Source organism: Malus domestica, chromosome 16 (genome assembly GCF_042453785.1).
Source record: "Malus domestica chromosome 16, GDT2T_hap1".
Taxonomy (NCBI): Eukaryota; Viridiplantae; Streptophyta; class Magnoliopsida; order Rosales; family Rosaceae; genus Malus; species Malus domestica.
Genome location: NC_091676.1, coordinates 23,619,832 through 23,641,505, shown reverse-complemented (window position 1 = coordinate 23,641,505; position 21,674 = coordinate 23,619,832). Strand labels below are relative to the sequence as shown.

Here is a 21,674-nt window from a genome sequence, read left to right as displayed (position 1 = left end):
CTTGTTTAAGCCCATATAGCGATTTCACAAGTTTACACACTTTGTGTTCTTGACCTTTAACTACAAACCCCTCGGGTTGTTCCATATATATTTCCTCATCTAAGTCTCCATTTAAGAACGCAGTCTTTACATCCATTTGATGTATTTCCATCTTATGAAGTCCAGCTATAGCAATCAATAGTCTTATTGAAGTAATTCTTATTACAGGTGAGTATGTATCAAAGAAATAAACCATGTTTTTGATGGTATCCTTTAGCAACCAAACGAGCCTTATATTTGACAATTGTACCATGTTTTCTTTTTAGTTTTCTAGAATTTCGGCCTTTGCTTTGATGAACTTCCTTCAACAACATTCGCCTTGGCTTCCATACTCGAAACCAGGCTCTTCTCATTCTTTTTGTTATCTTCCTCAATTCTCAGCCTTACAATGAGATCCTCAAAGGTCAGCTCCTTACGTTTGTGCTTGAGATAACTCTTGAACTCTTTCCAAGAAGGGGGCAATTTTTCTATAAAGGATGCCACTTGGAAAGACTCATTGATCACCATCCCTTTAACATAAATGTCATGGATGATTTTCTGGAGATCTTCAGTTTGAGAGATAACAGACTTGGAATCCATCATTTTGTAGTCCAAAAATTTGCCCGCAACAAATTTCTTTGAACCAGCATCCTCGGTTTTATATTTTTTCTCAAGTGATTCCCAAAGTTCCTTGGCTGTTTTGAATACCACATAGACATCATACAACAAATCATCTAATGCATTGAGAATATAGTTTCTGCAGAGGAAATCATTATATTTCCAGGCATCTATGGCCGTTAAAGTTTCTGCAGAAAAAATATTTTCTCCATCTGCAATAGGTTCAGTCTCGCGCAGAACATTAGCCAAGTTTAGTGTTGTCAAATAAAACAGCATCTTCTACGGCCATCTTTTGAAATCTCCGCTCTTAAATTTCTCAGGCTTCTCAGAATGAGGTTAAGTTCCTGATTGTTCCGTACTGTTCGAAGATTGTTGGAGAACAATTCAGAAATAAATAAAAATAACAAAACTCAAAATTATAAAATTTTATTAATCAAAATACTTGCAGTGCAGAATGAAATATAGAAATAAATACAAGAATATCAATGGTACTAACTTGATTACAACAAGTAGAGGCTAGCGCAAAAGCTATGTCATTCAAACAATATTTTTGTCCCACTCTTGTGCTTGTGGTTCTACAACGTTTATTCGACCAGAATACAACTACCTAATTCTACAACCCGCATTGGATTTACTCTCTGAGAATTGTGTACAGAAGAAAAAGAGGAAGAAAGGATGATCTCCAATGGAACTGAGGACTCCAATTATATAGGCTCTTTCATACATTTTCAAATACCTTTTGGATATATCTGAAACTATACAACTCTTTCCAAAGAGTTGTATCTATTAATCAAAACGTTTTTAATTAATTTTAATTAAAAACTTAATTCGAAAATTAAAACTAATTGATCAGATTAATTTTAATTCTTAGACCCCAAGTGCAAGGCCCAAGGCCCTTGTCTTGATTAATTAATATTAATTTATATTAATATTATGATATAATCATCAAGCCTGATCCACACAACTAGTGGCCCAAGCCTCAATCCTCATTCAAAATGGTCCAACATCTAACTAATATTGTAGAAGACAAAACATATATAAAGGTTATTGGGAATCTTGTTTTCTCCGATGTGGGACAAGAGTCTCAAAACTCTAACATTAACCTCTCACATATAAACTATAAGATGAGACTCCTCAAACCATTGCTCAACATGAAAACATGAGATCTAATAAGTATTTTAGACAGGTGAAAAGATTAGAAAAGGGGTTGAAGTGATGATTGAGAGTCATTTTTAACCTAAGTGAAGTCTAGGCTGACAACTTCAGACATCACACAAATATGAATAGTATGAGTTCATGTATTATTATTTTTAGGATAATGTATGAGTTCTTGTATTATTATTTTACATCGACTTGCATATTAATTAATTAATTTGTAAGTTGAGATGAACACAATACCAATTTAAATAGATAACCCGAACACAATCCATTGCCATCCCTGTCTGAGTCTGCAGGTGGTGGCAACAAGATGTTGATAGTTTTCTCTTCTGTCACCTTTCATGTATGTTGCACTCTGTTTTTATTGTAAAAGAGCAAGTTTCTTCATGTTGCAACTTGCAACAAAAATAGTTTTGCATTAAAATGGAAACGAATGGCCCCAAATTGTTCCTAGCAACATAGTATCTAGCCTCTTTTTTCCCCCCTTTACTTCTTTAACATAGAATTGTATCTAGCCAACGAATGGTCATCTCACATATATACTGGCAACTTGAAGAACACAAAAATATATGAGCATCTATGGAAATAATAAATCCTAAACGAAAGCACAATCATTTATTAGAAGAATGTCTATAGCCTATAGGACGTCGACAGGTGCACTGCATCAAAAAACACATAAAATGTTGATCGTTAATTATAAAAGATCAATTTTTACTTGTTAAAGTACAACATTATATGACATACGTACTTTAAAAATGAAAATATTTCTTCTCTCTACTCTTTAAAGATGGTGATGATTTCACTATCACATTGATTGTCGATAGATGAGTTTAAATTTTGAGATTTCTATCATCACACTTATCGAATGACAACCAATGTGGTGATGTTTTATGGTCACCATTATTCTAGGACGGTGAAGAAAGATGAACTCTTAAAAAATAAAGGAAAACTAATGAAAATGGTTTGAAAACTTTGAGTTTTAACAATAAGGACAAATTACAAGGTAAAATGAATAGTACCAAAATTGACTTTTTAGTGTAAAAATATGGTTTTTAGTTAAAATGAACAGTATTAGAAATTTTTCGTTAAAAATTCTTAAAAATAAAGATGTGAGATAAATAAGGCTGAACTTTAATTATATCTCATACCAATTTATTTTTATTTTCATTTCTTCTCATGGACGTAAGTAAACATGCTCTTAATGATATCATCTCGTGCAAACATAGGTTAGCTCTTAGATGATAACGTATATAAAATTCAGTGAAAGTAAGTGAACACTTCACTTCATTTCAAATAAATGAGCGAAGTGTCAAATCCTATAAATGCTCATTTTCTTTCTAATCACATTCTTAGCAACCCAACATGCATCCTCGACAGATCTTTTAGTGTGTTTAGAAACATAACTCAGTACACTAAGGCCCCGTTTGGGATTGAGGTGATTTTAAAAAAAGCCACTGTGAAAAAAAGCTGAGGGTCATTTTTGTGTTTGGTAAACTGAAAAAAAAGGGCTTATTTTGGAAGCTGCTGTGAGAATAAGCTGAAAATCAAAGGAAAAACTGAAGCTGCTATTTGCTGCTTTGAAAAAAAGCCAGTTTTTTCAAAGCACACGGAGCTACAGTGCTCCTTTAATGAAAAGACACACTATCATCCTGATTTTTTTTCCAAAAGCACTTTCACAAAAAAGTTTACCAAACACTCTACTGGCTTTATTTCACAGCCGCTTATTCTCACAGCACAGCCGCTTATTCTCACAGCAGCTTTTTTTCAAAGCACAGCAATACCAAACCAGCCCTAAGTAACCTATTACAAGTATTTAGTATTTAGATACTTGAAATTAAAAAATTTCAACCACTTATATTAGAACACTTGGTGTGCTAGACTGTTTTTCTTGCACATTGAAAAATTTCTTTATAAACTCCGGCCTAGGGAGATTGAATGTTTGATGTGAATCTTGAATGGGACCCATCCATGAACCACCACCTCCCTCTCCAACCCTTTTCAGTGGGTCTGTATATGTGGTCGGAGTGGGACCAACGATGGGAGCCACCCATGAACCAACCGACTACAACGGCACATGCAATGCACACTCAAATGGCCACCACCGCAACACACCCCACCCTGTCAGCAACGCTCATTAAGGAACTTTCTCAATTCTCAACCTTTTTCCTTTTTCTCCTTTTTTTTTTATTGTCCTTCTAATTTTTTAATTATTTAATTGAATATTGGAAAATTGTTTTGCTTGGGGAGTGATCGGCGGGAGAGGAAAGAGATTCCAAAGCCCAAGGATCAAGTGATCCGGATTTTTGAAATTTGATCAAACGGCTAAAAACAAAAAAGTTAGTAAAAACTTTTAAAATTTGTAATAATTTTTAGTCGTTGGGTCAAATTTCAAAGGCTTGGATCACTTGATTTTTAGGTTTTGGAAGAAGAGATCCAGAGAGATCTCTTTCCAGCGGGAGAGACTTCCCTTGTGACACGTCAGCAGAGAGTCCACGTGGATTGTACATACGGTCAAAAGGCAGCAGGTTGGTGGTGCAAATGCAAAAAATTATGCAATGCAACATCCTAACTGAAAGAATCTCGTCTTTCAAAAGCTTCTTATCCAGAGAGAGAGAGACACAATGACAAACAGAGAAAAGAGGGTTTTGAAATTCTTAATTTAATTTGGCTAGCTGCATTTGCCAAGGGCTTTTTTTTATATGGTTGACAGAGAATAAAGATGATATGTTATGGTATATTTTTGAAGAAAATCATTCATTAAAACAACTTTTTTTTTTTTTATATTGTTCATTCTTTGGTTTTCATGATATGAAAAGTTGGGCTTTGTTTTCTTGATAAAGAAATAATTCATGGGAATGAGAGATCATATTATAAAGTAATGGAAGATTCTATGGAATCTCAGACATCGTAATCGTGTTACAGTATCACTGTTCAAATTTACACTCCAATATTACATAATTATCATAACGTTATAACTGATAAGCCACAACTTTTCAAATATCTCAAACAGCATTTCTCGCTCAAGTCTGTTGTAACAAGTATGTTGAATATACTCCTAGAAGAGTTGGGATTCATCTTCAACACTTCAACTGATAATCATTTGTATTATCTCATGTATATTTTCAGTTTTGTAAATTTGTAATCAGAGATAAAACTCCTTGTAGTTGACTTATGTAAATCATCTAGTTAAAACCTCACTCAGAATTAACTGAGTTGAGCATCAACAACTTTTTAGCCTTCAAACTTTATATGTGAATACTTCTCTTTTATGGTATCAGAGTAGGTTAGCCCACGTGTGAAACTCAACGGCCACATGTGCTTTACGTCACCCAATTTGTGTTATCCACGTATTTGACTTGAAAATTCGTCACACGTGAGAAGGCGTGTGAAGATGTGAAGGTAAAAGAGTCTCACATTGGTGAAAGGAGAAACCTTGCAAGGTCTTATAAGAGGTTGAGCTACTCTTTATATTGCTAATTGGTTTTATGATGGAACCTTTCTAGTTTTTTACTCTGACTTAGTGGCCATTATCTTCAATAACGTGTCCTGTGTACAAAGGTACAATAGCTTCTGCTCAAGCTAAGGAGGAAGCCATTTCGTATGGCGCTTTGGAGGCACTACTCCTCAGTGTAGAACACAACCAAAAGATCCACAATGTCTTTATTGTTGATGGAGCTCCCACTAGCCCTGCAACTGGATGTAGAGGACGTGGCTTTCAGGTTGGCAGTGCACGTGGTGGTCGTGGGCCTTTTCCTAATGGTCGCGACACTTTCAATCAAGTAGGACCTCGTGCTCTAAATGATGGTGTTGTTGGTGCTACTCCTTAACATGGTGGTAATGGTTTTCACCCTCCTATAAAAGTTCAGTGCAAATTTGCACACGACATGGTTATTCTGCTACCAACTATTACAATCGTCTGAACATGGCATATGAAGGTCACATCCCAGCCCTCAAACTCCAGCCTTTGTTGCTGCTGCTCAATCTAATGAAGCTCAACCCACAGTAACACCCCAGGTTCAAAATTGGTTATTCGATTTCGGCGCCATATCATACATGACTTGGCTCAGATGGCAAATCCCAGAGAATGCAACGGCAATGACCAAGTGAATAGTGTGGTTGGAGGCACATGTTTGCACATTTCTAAAATTGGTCAATCCCACATTCAAACTTCAAATCAAACCTTTAGTCTTTCCAAAACTTAATATTGTCCCAGTGCCTCCACCAATATAATTTCAATTAATCTTTTTACCTAGGATAACAATTGCTTACTAACCTTATATCCTCATTCTTATTGTGTTCAGGACTTAACAATAGGGAGGATACTTTTGCAAGGCTGGAGTACAAACGGCTTCTATCATTTTTCAAGCTTTTTATCCAAAAACAATAATGGCGTCTTTGCATACTTTGGTGGTCACATGTCGGATGCCGTGTGGCATTCTAGATTAGGACATCCCTCTATTTCAATTTTAAAGTTTATAGTTGCTAGGAATAACTTGCCAATTCATGGCCACATGACTTCTTCTTTATGTCATTGATGCCCTCTAGGCAAGAGTCACAAACTTCCATTTCAACTTTCTAGTTCAATTTAAAAGTTGCCATTAGACTTAATTCATTTGGATGTATGGACTCCTTCATCTTATTCAATTGATGGCTTTAAATATTATGTGGTTTTTATTGATGATTATTCACGATATTCTTGGATTTATCATTGAACAATCAAATTTGAAGTGTTTAATATATATCGTTGTTTCATTCAAGAAACTCATTGAAAACATGTTTAGCAGGATCATTAAATCATTTCAAACTGATGGAGGAGAAGAATATATGGGCCATAATTTTTGAAATTTTTTAACACTTCATAGGATTCATCATTATTCCCATCACCCCTAACAAAATGGCCTAGAAGAATGTAAGCATCATCATTTGGTAGAAACTAGACTTACACTACTTGCTCATGCATCAATACCTGTCACGTTTAGGGTTGAGGCCCTTCATACAGCAAAATGTTTAATCAATCGTCTACCCATCAAAGTTTTGAATAATGAATGCCCTTTTCAAAAATTGTTCTCCACTCCTCCCCAATATGAATTTATAAGTATTTGGATGTGCCTGCTTCCTGTATCATCGTCCACATAATCATCATAAGCTACAATTTCGATAAAAAGGTGTATTTTTCTTGGTTTTTCTTTAAACCGGCAAGGGTATCGTTGTCTGGATCCTTCCACTCGAAAAGTTTTTGTCTCACCAAGTTATTTTTAATGAAAATGTTTTCTTATAAAAATTTCGTTGTTACTTCAGCCACGCAAACTCCATTTGATCACTTGATAACAATTGATTGCTCATGTCCTTATCCTAAGCCGTTGCAACCTAGTATTGCACTACAAACCCAACAATCACTGTCTTCTCCCAACTAATAGCACCTAGTAGCCTTCCTAACCATCCCTCACCTTCACTACCAATGATCTAACCCCTGGACCAAACTCTACCTATCCTACCATCCAAATCCCACCTTCCCCAAATCATCATTCCGTTGACCCTGACCCTCCAAATCATTGTTCTCCAAACCCTAGCACAACTCGGCACCCACTAAGAACCTCGTCGAATATTGGGATCCCAAATACAGTGCCTATTTCCTCTTTGATAACACTACCTTCACACTCCATGTTCATAAGGGCTAAAGACGAAATTTGCAAACCTAATCCATGATATACTTATGTTGCTGCCACTAACAACAATCTTTTGAACACTCTTATTTTACTAAGGCAAATAAACTCCCAAAATGGATACAAGCCATGGCCGAGGAATTCACAGCGCTCCAACGGACTAGCACTTTGGGTCATTGTTCCATTTTTAACCTCATCTCAACATCCTTTCAAATAATTGGGTTTATAGGATTAAAAAGAAGTTTAACAGTTCCATTGAAAGATTTAAAGCACACTTGGTTGCTAATAGGTTCCATCAAGAAGAAGGCATCAACTATAAGGAGACGTTCAGTCTTATGGTAACTCATGTCGCCATTCGTCTCATTCTTTTAGTTACATTACACTACAACTAGTCATTTCGTCAATTAGATGTACAAAACGCGTTCTTGCATGGTTCATTATCTACTTCAGCGATCTCTCTACGGCCTTAAACCAGCACCTCGTGCATGGTTCCAGTGTTTCTCTCAACATCTTGAGGACCTAGGGTTGTTGCTTCCGAAGTAGGCTTTTCTTTCTTCACTTATTTTGATAGATCCACCATTTTTTATTTGATCATTTATCTTGATGACATTCTAGTTACAGGAAACAATGACTCTCAAATTGAAAAATTCGTCACAAAACTTGGTTTAATGTTTTCCATGAAGGATGTTGGGCCACTATATTATTTTTTAAGAATGGAAATGCATCAGACACTATCAGGTTTTCATGTTTCCCAAACCAAATACATAACCAACCTTCTCAAAAGGACAAAAAAAAAAAAAATTGTAAACCTTTTCAAACACTAGCATCCACTTGATGGCGATTGTTTCTCCACTAAGGGATCCTCTTCCTGATGCCACAAAATTTCAAAATGTCGTTGGCGCCTTTCAATATCTTCTCTTCAAGAGCCCTAATATTGTTTTCGCCATCAACCAAGTTTGTCAGTTTATGCACTTTCCAATGACTGTCCATTGGGCTGCAGTGAAGAGAATCTTACGATATCTCAAGGGAACTCATGACCATGGTTTGCTATATAGCCCTAGGTCTCTCAACATGGCTTATGTCGATGCTAACTATGCAGGTGATCCAAATGACTGTCATTCCACAGGCGGATATGGAATTTTCCTGGGTTCAAAGAAACAAAAAAGGATCTCCCGTTTAAGCATGAAGGCAGAGTATCGCCAGTTAGCGTATGCTGCAACTACCTTGTCTTGGTTTCGAAACCTGTTTCAAGATCTTCATCTTTATCTTCCTTAACCTAAGTTATGGTGTGACAATATCAGTGCTCTTGTTGTCGCTTCTAATTCTGTTTATCAAGCTCATATGCGTCATGTTGAGGTTGATTATCACTACATCCATGAAAAAGTTACATGCAAGGAAATACTTGTCAATTATGTGGCTTCTACATATCAGGTGGCTGATTTTCTCACCAAAGGATTGTCTTCCACTCATTTAGCTTATTGTCCAAGCATCTCATTCTCAGCGTGACAAGCCATGAGTTTTCAAATATCTCAAGCAATTTTTCTCGCTCAAGTCTGTTGCAACAACTATGTCGAACATACTCCTGGAAGAGTTCGGGTTTATCTTCAACTCTTCGACCAATAATTATTTTCATTATCTCATGTATATTTCAATTTTGTATTTTTGTAATAAGAGATAAGACTCCTTGTAACTGACTAATGTAAATCATTATCTAAAAATAAATGGTTAAAACCTCACTCAGAATTAACTGAGTTGAGCATCAGCAAACTTTTAGCCTTCAAACTTTATACGTGAATCTTATCTTTTAGTAGCTAATTACAAAAAAACCCTCAAACCCTAGCCACGTGAGCATGAAGTATTTAGGAATGGGATGTTAACGCTCAAATATAGAGAGGTCAATACAAGATCAGTATTGTCAACTCTGTTGGGTATGTGATGTTTGAAGACAAAGAGATTTAAGTGGTCCCCTCCAACAAAAATAAATAAATAAATGAGCTTCATCCTTTGAGAATGTATGCTATATATTTGTTTGGTTACATAATATATCAAGAATAATTTCACAACACAATATGGTAATCCTTTTTAGAATCTAACCCCTTCTTTAGGTTGCTCTTTTTCCTTATATAGGCCTCTCTCTTTACCCACAAAATATGGGCCTTGATTCTCAGTTCGCTTTAATTGGCAAGTGGGCTACAATTGGGGTCCAACCGCAAGCTATCCTCCTTATTGGTGATCTACACGTGGCCAGAGTTTATGTTTAAGAAGACCTATGCCTTGGGGCAATGCATCGAAAAGTTGTTAGATCCATCACTCGGCTCAAGCGGTCGAAAGGTGATCATGCCGAGCACTTTAATCGACATGTGGCACGAAGTTGACATCTAAACAGACATGCATGTCCCTTACGATTTTGTGTTCGGAAATGTTTAAATTGAGCACTCATCTTCTTATTTGCTGCCTAACTAGATTAAAATGTAACCAAACCGGTTTATACAAGACGATGCATTATATTATATGTTAATCAACTCCACATCCACAGGCTGGGTTAAATCTAGGGGTGGGCAAACGGGCCCTAGGCCCGTGGGTAGGGCGGGGTATTAGTGGTTGAAGGCGGGTACGGGGCGGGTCCATATTATTTGATATACAAAACGGGGCGGGGCAGGTAGGGTCCAAGTAAACAGAGGGGCGGGCCGGATCCAATTTTCTAAAGTCATGGGCCCCCGACCTGAACCGTATCCAAAAACCTCTCACACACACACGCACACACTCAAATCTCACACACATCACATATTTCTCGAAGACTCTTCCAAAGTCTTCCCTCTCCATCTTTCTCTCCCAAAGTCTTCCCCTTCGATCTCTCTCGATCTCTCTCTCCGAGAGTCCTCCCTCTCAATCTCTCTCTCCCAGAGTCTAGACTGACTCTTGTCCCTCTCAATTCTCAATCCCCTCTCCCACCCGAGTCGAGTATTCCTGCGAACACCACTATCACCAACGTCTCCTCCCAAGCGTGACCACCCATCACCGCCATCAAAAACACCACCGTCATCCTGCGATTCGAAATATCATATCATCTTCTCTCAAATTAAGGTAATTTCTAAATTAGGGTTTTTAAATTATCTGGTTTTTTTAGTTCAGGGATTTAGGACTTATGAATTAGGATTTTTGAAATTTCTGGGTTACTGAATTTAGGGATATAATTTCTAAATTTTCTGGATTTAATTGGTTTTGGTTTTGATTTTAGTTTAGCTTTGGAAAATCATTGTAAAGGATCTGGCTGGACTTGTTAAAGTCTTCTTTTTATCGACTTTGGGGGCTCGATTTGGCTTGATTTCAGGCCACTGGTTCGAGTTTGGTGGTCCATCTGATGGCAGCAGTGGGGGAGGATGCAACAGCAGAAGATGCAGTGCAGGCTGTTAGGGTTTTTTCTGTTAGGCTTGGTTTCGTTGGTTTGTATTGTCTGTGGGCCTCTCTTGTAAATGTAAATGTGTTATTAGTAATAAAAAAAAGAAGCCCACTGTCAAACCCAACAAAAAAGCCGAAAAAAAAAGTAATTGGACTCGTGAACCCATCCCGAACCGGCCCGTTTGAAACGGGCCGGGTTAGATCCGATTCCCAAACTCAAAATCTCTCTACCCAACCCGGCCCGTTACATTTTAAAACGGATAGGATCCGGTTCCTTCAAATTTGGACTCGGCCAGACCCGGCCTGGCCGGTGCCCAACCCCAGTTAAATCTTGCTTTGTACAATAATCAAGATTCAGATCATAGCTGGCTGTTCATCTTTGCTCGACCAACCAACCAGAAGACAAAATAAAGTTGTTGATTTGCAGCTGTAATGAGACTTGCAAGACAAAAGGGTTGAATAAAAAAATAGTCAAAACTTTATAAAGTCGCATTTTAATTAAAGATGCTTTCTCACTAGCCACAAGTGACAAGTCAATGTACCATCACTTTGTTCAAGGTAGATCGATATACATGATTCCAGCTATTTAATTACGCGGCTAGAGCTTCATATGTTTGGAAATCGTTGCTTAGATTTTCTTTCTTTGTTTTTAAGGAAAACTAATAAAAAAAAATTTGAAAACTTTGAATTTTAACGATAAAAACAAAATAAAGGGTAAAATGAATAGTACCATGATTGACTTTTTAGTGTAAAAATGTGGTTTTTGGTTAAAATTAACAGTACCGGGAGTTTTTCGTTAAAGTTCCTTTGTTTTTATGCTTGGTCGACTGTTGAAGTTTACTAGCAATTATTGCATGCTCTTCCCTCAAGGAACGATTGTGTCTACGCCATGCCCTTTTAGTTATATGTCTCAGCATAAGAGATGTTTGAAGTTCGAATTTTTCTCTCTCAAAATTTCATAAAAAAATAAAACGACATTTCAATCTAGAATCTCTCATTGATCTAAAGTTTATGGATCCAATATCATAACTTAGATTGAATGTGTGGTGTCCTTAGGGGGCCGGGTGATCAAACCTGCAATTTTTGTTCTCCCTTCCTAAAAAAGATTAAGAACAATCTCTCTTTTGCGGTGTAAGGTACAATACTTCATGGACCCAAATTTATTTAGCTAGAAACTTATTTCACGAAGTTGGGTGTGCATGCTCTGATATAGTATCAGAGCGTCCTATCGTCCACGCATGCTCTGATATAGTATAAGCGGATTATTTTTTTCTAAGATGCTGAATCTGCGGTGGTTTCAATTAAGTTAGTGAATCGATCTAATCGAAATCCCTTGGCCTTCTTCCCATGCATGGTATACTCTGCAAGTTTCTCCAGACTCTCAAGCCAAGGAATTGAGTGCAAGTTTTGCATGTAAGGCGGCGTGCCCGCATGTAGGCAATGAGGGGCTCACAAAGACCAAGGGTCCAAGCCACATGGTTTCACGTCCACTCTCTCTACTCCACTAAATGAAACACACCCCCAATCAGTGGCGAAACCAAGAATTTTCAAGGGAAGGGGCGAAATTTAAAAGAGTAAAAGGCTCCAAAAAAATATAACAACCAAATCCTTTTATATGGTAGAAAATTTAAATGTCGTTCATAATGTATCAATACAAACAAGTTACAATTGTTGTTGGCGATGTTTAATGTCATGAAAACGTTGCACAATAAGTTTATTATCAATAGAAGAAAAATATCTCTCTTACTGTAAACAACAAAGCTATCACTCAACCATTTATCTTCTTTTTTGTTACACAATGGTATTTTGAGAATACTTATAGCAAAAAAACTCTCTTAACTAAAGCGGTATCGACCAATAATACCAAAGTCAAGACCAAAGTATTGAAACTCGTCCTTTTGTAGTTTTCCTCTGCAACCCATTCCTTTTTCCTTTTATTTTAAATCAACTAGACCCAAGTTTTGGGCCAACACCATGACTGCAGCAACTAGGACCTCATTCTTACTTTTTTGTTTTTTTTAAGCTTCTAGTTTAAAATTAGGATAGCCCAGCGCCTCTCCCATTTGCTCATGCCTTCACACACCAGCGTCGCCGATTTTTCCTTTGAGCTTCAAACCCGACATGTGTACGAGATCTGCGAGGTGCAGGGGTTCGAAGAGGGGAGAACAGGTCACGAGTTTATGTTCTGGTGGCTGAAATTCTTCTTCCTCCTCCTCTAAGATTATTGGAACTTTGTCCCTTATGGCGCTGCAAGTTTTCCGACGTGACCAGAGGGGCGGATCGTCGCTCCCAGGCTTAATTTTCGACGAGGGGAGGGGCGATCGCCCCTCCTTGCTCCCATGTAGCTTCGCCAGTGCCCCCAATTCCATTTTCCTTTAATTGTTTCGGTTGACACTTGGCACATGCAATGCCATAAAATTGGGATTTGGATCCCATCCGGATCTTCTTGTGAGAATTCTAGAAAATCTCACATCCTATCCGTTTATCGTACATCATACAGTCATAAATCATTATGAATTTTTTATTTAAATTAAACACAAATAGTACCTAACAAAAAATGGCCGCACGATGTACGATGAACGAATATGATATGAGTATCCCTAAGATCCTTACAAGGAGAATTGAGAAAGAATCCTCACAAAGAGGATCAAAAAGAATCCTCCTCCATAAAAGTGTCCTCACTCCCTCCCTCCCTCTGCAAACTTCCACTTTACTACCTTAAATTTTCCAAAACATGTGACTGTACTTGTTCTCATGGAGTATGGGCATGCACTACAACTTCCAGTTCAAGCTCTCAACATATATAATCATTTAGATTCCTGCCTAGCTCACTCATTCTCGCACCTCATATTTGTGACCAAACATTTCCTGATCTTCAACATATTCCTTTCCCCCATGTTTTGTTCAGATTCACAAAGAAAGAGAAACTTGTTCATTAATTAGGAGAAACATTTTTAAACTGTAATTCATAAGTTAAATCCTTCCAAATTCCAATATATTTACATTTTCTACTACTATGAATACATATTAGAATTCGTAATATTTAAAAGATTTCTATACAATTGAGGCTTCTATTCGTGATACATGGTGAATCTAGTTTCTAATTTCGGGGCTATATATAATTTTTTAAGCACAACAATATATTTAAATTAAGTGAAAAAAGATTTGGATTAAGCCACACAATGGGCATGCCAATAATAATTTGGTATCGAATTCCTCATCCATGAGATTTGATGTCACACCCCGAGCCTGCGGTTGGTGGAAAACCCAAATCCAAAATGCAAGTAATTAAAATAAAAATAAACTAAAGACTTATATTTAGCCACACTCTTGAAACTAGATTTCGACCTCACATTGCCCCCTAAAACTCAAAAAGTCATCACTTTGGCTTGTTTCTATGTATTCCGTTAAATAACCATTAAGTTTACTTATGTGGCATAATGAGAGCCTACTTATGGTTGACATGAGTGAAATGTGAAAATAGGAAATTAAAAAATTTAAGGGATTAGATTAGATTCGATTTGTACTGGATTTGAAATGAATCCTATCTATTTCTATCCTAAAACCCCTCAACGATGTATGACATTCATTTCTTCTCCCTTCATCTCCAGCAACCTTATCATTAATTCCATTGATTTTTGTCATTCCTTATGTTCTTAATGGAGGAGGCTAGTCCGTAGACCTTGTAAATTTAATTAGAGTGAACTTAAACAGCTCAGTAGGGACCTTATACCTTCACATGTATAATTGACAACTATCAATTATCAGAGATGTAATTAAATATAGTCACTCAGTACTATAGTCTGATGATATTCCTCTTTACTTGGAAGTGAAAGATCTTAGGTTCAAATCTCGTGGATGGTGAATTCGATACCAAATTAGGTTGTCCATTGTGTGGCATTGTCGAACTCTTCCTCCTCTTAGTGTAAAAATATCGATGTACTAAAAAACAATACACTTATGAAATGATAGGCATGAATGCAATGCAACATACCTTCTCTATTTTTGTTAATCAGTTTAATTAAACAACTAAGCCTAAATGTCCATACCATGCATTTTCCCACTATTTGGTGATTTGGAATGTGCAGTACTTTGAAAACCCCTCTCTTGTCAGTCGTTTTGTCCAACTCTTTGTCGCTAATTCCGAATTACTCGAGAAAAATCATGTGCACTTTAGATTGACCTGAGACCTTGTACCTACCATGAGTCGGACTCAACTACATAAAAGATCCTAGCCACTACCATAAATTCCAGATCCCCCTTCACAATATCCATCACAAGAGTAGTTCAAAAATATTTCATTTCATTTCCTCACATTACAAGCAAAATTTATTAATCATCCATAAAACATCACTAGGATCCAAATCGCATTCAAAATCGGCAATCATATCCAAATAATATATCAAACAATACTTAGATGTAATATTAAACGTAGTGATACAAAAAATAATAAGGTTAAGAAGTGAGAGGTTTTAGGTTCAAATTTTATAAATGACGAATTCGATACTAAATTAGGTTGCCTATTTTGTGGTTTAGCTGCACTCTCCCTCCTCTTAGTGTAAAAATATATCAATGTACTTGGAAAAAAAAAAAAAAAGACAAGTGCTCCCTAACACAACACCCGAATCCGTATCAATTTACAAAAGCATGAAAAAATAGTAACAAACACGCGTAACGCATATTAATAAGCAATGAAGTGATTAATTACAAATAATTATTATGTGTAGCGCAGACATTATTTAGTACAACTTATATTTCAAATAACAACAAGAAAAGTAATTTAAAATTAAAAAAAATTGGGAGAAGAATTGAGTATTGTAGAAACAACTCTTTCTTTTCCAGAAAAGTGCAGAAAAACTGCTTTAATTAAATCAAGACTAGGCTAACTTATTATTTATATCTTTCAGGCCATATTAAGTGAACTTGATAGCCCAATTATTTCATATTCATTTGGGCCCAATTATTTCATAATCTAGTGATATTCATTTTCACATTGGACTAGCAATAATAATGTGGTTCAAATTCATCTTTGTCAAGAATTAAACCAAAGACATCTCACTTACAAGTGAAAATGAATACCACTAGACTATAATACTAAGTGACTTAATTAATTATTTGATACAAGATTTAGAAAGTTGAAATTTTGAATTTAAAGTAACAAGTGCAAATGAGTAAAATATTAGAATCAACAAAGACAATAAGATTAAAGTTAGCAATCGGTGTAAAAAGCGCTAGAGTTTAATAGTTACCATTAACAATCATATGTAGTATTGCCAATTATTTATGTTTTTCTTATGCATATTCTACTTATAATATTCAAGCTAAAACATATATCTAGCATACAATCCGTCTGTGCCATTCAGATCAAATATAAGCATGCAAGACTCATTAAGTTTTGTGAAAACCTTTTGAAAAACCATGCCACCTTAAGAGCATGATTTTGACCTTAAGTGAACTTACAATTATCAATCACAAAAACATTAACCAATTTCATGGTGACATTCCAACAGAAATTACATCCAAACTTGTCTAAACATTCTAATGCTTGTCAAGCATCAAGATATATAGATAGTTTAAAATGAGTGATTGAAAATTTAAAGCAAGCATGCATAACATCATATGTAAATTGAAAATAAACTATATATTCAAGTTAAGACTCGTAACCTTGCCCTAGCAAATGGAGAATTAGTTACGTGTGATCATGATTGAATCTCAAAATATTATTAAATAGAAAAGATAAGAAAACACCCTTGTAGTATAAAGTTGTGAGCTGCCAAAGCTCCTAAGCCAAATTGTTTTAAAGAAAAATTCATTTTGGCCCTTTAGACCAACTCCAATCATTGGAGTAAGTTCTAAAATTTCCCTTCTATCCCCCCCCCCCCACCATTTCATTCCAACCTTTTTCCTAAAATTGGGTTAAGTGCTAGAATATCCTAACCCATTGTTCCCGTAGACGCGTTGTGAAAAAAGAGAAAGCAAGGAAAGGGGACACTTTGAAGGGAAGTAGGGCCCAACTTGATGCGGTTGTCGGTCACCCATATGCAATCCTATCTCCTTTATTTCTATCAGACAACATAGATTTTCATTTCCTTTAAATCTAAAGGGTGAGATTCATTTTTTAATAATTTGGGACTAAAATTTTATGTTAGAATGGTTGGAGTAGAAAAGTTGTTTCTGAGTTAAAACCTAAATTTTTTGGGTTAAAAATTTTAGGTTTTACTCCAAAGGTTGAAGATGGTTAGGGCTCCAAATTCAGCATATAAATGGAGCTAATAATCTAAGGGAGTTCTAACGAAAAGGGCCTGGAACTATTCATTCTTAATCAAAATGACATTTTGTGTATGAAAAGTCCATAATGGATCAGTCTCTTTTCTTTATTTACTTTTATGCCATTACAGCGAGATCCACAGTGATGTTGACATTTCTGTCTGGGAATACATCATTTTACATTATGCTATTAAACTTATGCTAATTTACAACTAGTTCTTTAGGCTTCCATGTTGTCGATGTTATGTAGCTCTTCTTCTGTCAAATTATTTCAATACTGTTCATCACCTTCTACTAGCTTTGCATCTCTTTCTTTATCTTTTTTCACCTTGTAATATATTTCTGTTATTTCTTCTTTGAAATTTTGGGGATTCCAATAAGGCTGATGACTGATTCTTGTCTTGCTATAAATATACATCTCCTCTTCTTCTGCTACTAGTACCATGTTATACCTAAAATCTTCAAACTCATATAAGGCAAACATTTGGATCCCTCTAAATTTTAAAATATCTTTGTATGAAGGAGTCCACCTATGTGAGGAGATAAGTGTTAGTCTAAAAGACTCTTCATTGATCATGGTTATATGCATAGCTTTCTCCTTATGCATATGTACATACCAATCTAGAGGACTACTAATAAAACTTATGCAAATTTCTTTCCACCTTTCTAGATAATCTTCTGCTACTTTTATAAGCTTTTCAAGAAAAGATTCTAGTTGAGAAATACGGTTAATATATATTTTATCGAGATAACCAAACTCTAATTGTAAGGCAGAGGTAACTTCTACCACATTATGTTTTTTCTGATGCTCATAACTAAAATGCCATGATTTAAAATCTCTCATGTTAATCATGGCCACAGCTATGCTAACCTTTGGTTTACAAATACAATTTTCTGTACTATCACAAAGACATGGTGGATACATCTTTGTAATAATATCCATCCATGGTTTTGGATCAAAGATGGACTCATACAAAGCACATTGTAATTGTCATTGTAACTCCTTCATGAACTGTGATGCTCTGCTCAGGATCTCATTTTGCATATCTGGTGGCATTATTCTTAATTTTGCTTTTGAAATTTCTTCTAATAAAACATCATCTAATATTAAGTCTAAAGATATATTCCTAAGAAAACTTTCATATTTTTCTTGTTTTTCTTTGTCACTCAGAACCTCATGCTGCTCATTATTTTGGTGTTGCTCCATTTCAACGTCTTCTTCTAAGAGCTCAATCTTAATTTCTTCTATAGGCTCATTAGTCTCTTGTTCTATGGGTTCAATAACCTATTTTCCCTTATTCTTATGCTGATCAATTTCTAAACCTATTTTCAATTCTCTTTTCAAGGTGTCACTTGCCTTTTGCTGCATTCTAAGAGATTGGAGTTCTTGGTTCATTTTGGTAAACTTACCAAGTAATGACTCATGGTCCCTAGAGATGACTTGAAGGTTGTGCTATAGAGAATGAGTATGCTGCTGGTTTTGGTGGAAATTAAAATTAAAGCTATCAAACTCTTGTTCCAAGGCTCTAATTAATTTTTCATGACCTAACCTCATGTTTGGCTGCTTAATTTGGATATTCCAAAAATTATCTAAGAGAACCTGCTGCTTATCAGAAAGCGCTGGTACCCTTGACCTATATCTCAAAGTTAGATTTCTGATTCCTTCAACAATATTGCCATTAAAATTGAACGTAGGTACTGGTGGTGATGCTAGTCTACTCATGCTATTTTGAAATCCACTGAATGATGGATGTTGATGGTGCATCATTATGCCATTGAAAGAAACTCTTCTGCCTTGCAGCCTTGTGCTATTTGCTGATGATGGTCCACGATATTTCATACCTGTTCAACAAATTAATTTTGATAAGATATCAGCTAATGTATTGTCATTACCTTTTATATGTTCAAATATTGGTTTAAAACCATTTCCTGTAATTGAATCAACAAAATTAACCCATCTTCGGGCTGCCTATTTATTAGCATGTATCATGTATTGATGCACAAAATCAGTAAGGACTTTGGTACAACAGAAAGTGTCAAGTTTATGACCTTCGCTAGATTGCTCCGGTCACTAGTGTGGATAAATATGTAAATGGATAAGGACAGGGAAGCAAACACAAGATATACGTGGTTCACCCAGATTGGCTACGTCTACGGAGTAGATGAGTTCTCATTAATTGTGAAGGGTTTACACAAGTACATAGGTTCAAGTTCTCCTTTAGTGAGTACTAGTGAATGATTTAGTACAAATGACATTAGGAAATATTATGAGAGAATGATCTCTATTTATAGAAGAAAGTTTCTAGTTTCATTCTGACTTTGACACGTGTTGTGTTGTGATTGGCTTCTGATTGAAGGGAAACTCTTCTAGGTCCTTGACTGTATAACATTGATCAGTGCTCAGTAGTTTCGAGATTGGTCAAGTATGATACAAACAGTGCTCCCCTAAGTTGCCGAGTGAGGGAAGCTCATCGGTTGGGGACTTGCAAGATCCAAGCTATTGAGTAATCACAAAACTTCTAAGTACCGAAGTGTGGTATCATTTTCACTTGCCTTATCTGTCTCATACGTAGATGTGGCATCTTCTCTGGAAGTACTTTTCCTCCATCCAGGGGTGATATCTTTAACCGATGAAGATGCACAAGGTAATGTATCAACTTCACTTGAAACTTACTTGTAGTTTCGGGCTTGGTCAAGTGTGATACAAAACCCTATAGTAGGAGTCCCCCAAGTCGCCGAGTTAGGAGATTTGCCAAAGGAAGTAACAGACAAGGTAAGTAATCAGACTTCCAAGCAAGCAACCTGGATCGGAGGTTCAACTTCGGCTTCTGGTTGATTTTTCTCCTTTTCCTTGTGTCGTAAACAGCAACAAGGATAAGAAGAAACAAATGGAGAAGAGATTATATGAGATACTTTTGCTTTTGAAGAAGTAACTTTCCATAGGCGTATTCTTGAACTGGGCTAGAGGGTTTTCTGGTTTCCTCCAGAGTATAAGACCGACTCAAGAATTTGAGGGTTAAAACAAGTCCATCAAATCTAAAGTATGTTCGACCCTGATGATATGGGATACTTTTGTTGTTAACAAAGTAGTGGATGTATCGGCACGTGTTCTGTTACGCTTGTCTTCACATGCTTCATTGTATCCTTCTCACTTGCCTTATTTGTTCCTCAGGCAGATGTGGTATCTTCTCTGGAAGCATAAGATGTTGAAGATGAGTACTCGAGAGCAATGTCAGGTAAGTAAACAGGCAAGGGGTTCCAGGCAGTCAGTTCCTGACTGGAAGCTTGATTCCAAGTGCTGACTGATTACTTTCTTTCTCCTTGTCTAGCAGGTAAGAACAAGGCCAAAGGAAAAGACAGGGAAAAAGCATGATATGGGATGCTCTTGCTTTTAACCCTGATGATATGAGATACTCTTGCTCTGGTATGGCTTGTTTGCAGAGGTATTATCGGGAGGAAAAGAAGCTGAGTATTTCGAGAGACTCTGCTGAGAGTGCCCTCTCAGATGTGAAGAAAAGTTGAGCATTTTTTTTATTTGCAAGTCTGCCTGGCTGTGGAGGATGAAGGTCGACATATATAGGAGTCTCCCTAACAACAAATAGTAGTGCTATTCCTTTACCCTTCTTGGTCATAGCAATGTAGTGGGAGCTACAAGCTTCACGTGTTTTAACTTTGTCAGAGCACTTTGAAAAAGTGGTATGTGGTATCTGGAAAGCTGATGTTGCGTGTGAAGATTGCAGACAAGCTTTATCCAAGGAAATCAGGCTCTCGAAGTTTGGAGAGTTGTGCCTCTTTGGTTTTTGAACAAGCAATCTTGTCGGGGATCTGGCTCTCGAGATTTAGAAAACGGTGTTTCTTCGATTTTTGAGAAAGCAATCCTGTTAGGGGTCTGACTCTTGAGATTCGGATAGCAGTGTCTCTTTGATTTTTGAGAAAGTAATCCTGTTGGGAGTCTAGCTCTCGAGATTCCGAGGGCGGTGCCTCTTCGATTTTTGAGCACGTAATCCTATTGGGAGTCTGGCTCTCGAGATTCGAAGAGCGGTGCCTCTTCGATTTTTGAGAAAGCAATCATGTTGGGAGTCTGGCTCTTGAGATTCGGAGAGCAGTGTCTCTTCGATTTTTAAGAAAGTAATCATGTTGGGAGTCTGGCTCTCGAGATTCAAATGGCGGTGCCTCTTCGATTTTTTAGCACGTAATCCTGTTGGGAGTCTAGCTCTCGAGATTCAAAAAGCGGTGCCTTTTCGATTTTTGAGCAAGCAATCTTGTTGGGAGTGTTTTCTCGAATGTGAGTAAAGGTTGGGCATTTTTGCCAGTCTGCCTTGCCACGGAGCACGGAGGTTGACACACATTGAGACTTTCTAGTTATCAAGCAGTGGTGCTGTTCCTTTACCCTTGTAGGTAATAGTACGGTAGCTGGACCTTCAAAATTTATGTGTCTAAACTTTGTCAGAGATCTTTAGCAAAGTTATATGTGGTACCCGAGAAGCTGATATTGCGTGTGGAAAGTGGTGCCTCTTCGGAATCCGGAGAATGGTGCCTCTTTGATTTTTG

The 21,674-nt window shown here is 36.7% G+C and overlaps 1 protein-coding gene across 1 annotated transcript; it reads right to left on the bottom strand.

Annotated features, from left to right (window-relative positions):
* Nucleotides 1–309: 309 nt before the first annotated feature.
* LOC103431780 (uncharacterized) lies at nucleotides 310–912 on the bottom strand. The gene has a single exon (XM_008369950.3). It carries the CDS (start codon nucleotides 910–912, stop codon nucleotides 310–312), a length of 603 nt encoding a protein of 200 aa, XP_008368172.3.
* Nucleotides 913–21,674: the final 20,762 nt, after the last annotated feature.

What these genes read in the sequence shown, in the direction of transcription:
- LOC103431780 (XM_008369950.3), bottom strand. Translation starts at nt 912, where the DNA reads ATGCTGTTTTATTTGACAACACTAAACTTGGCTAATGTTCTGCGCGAG.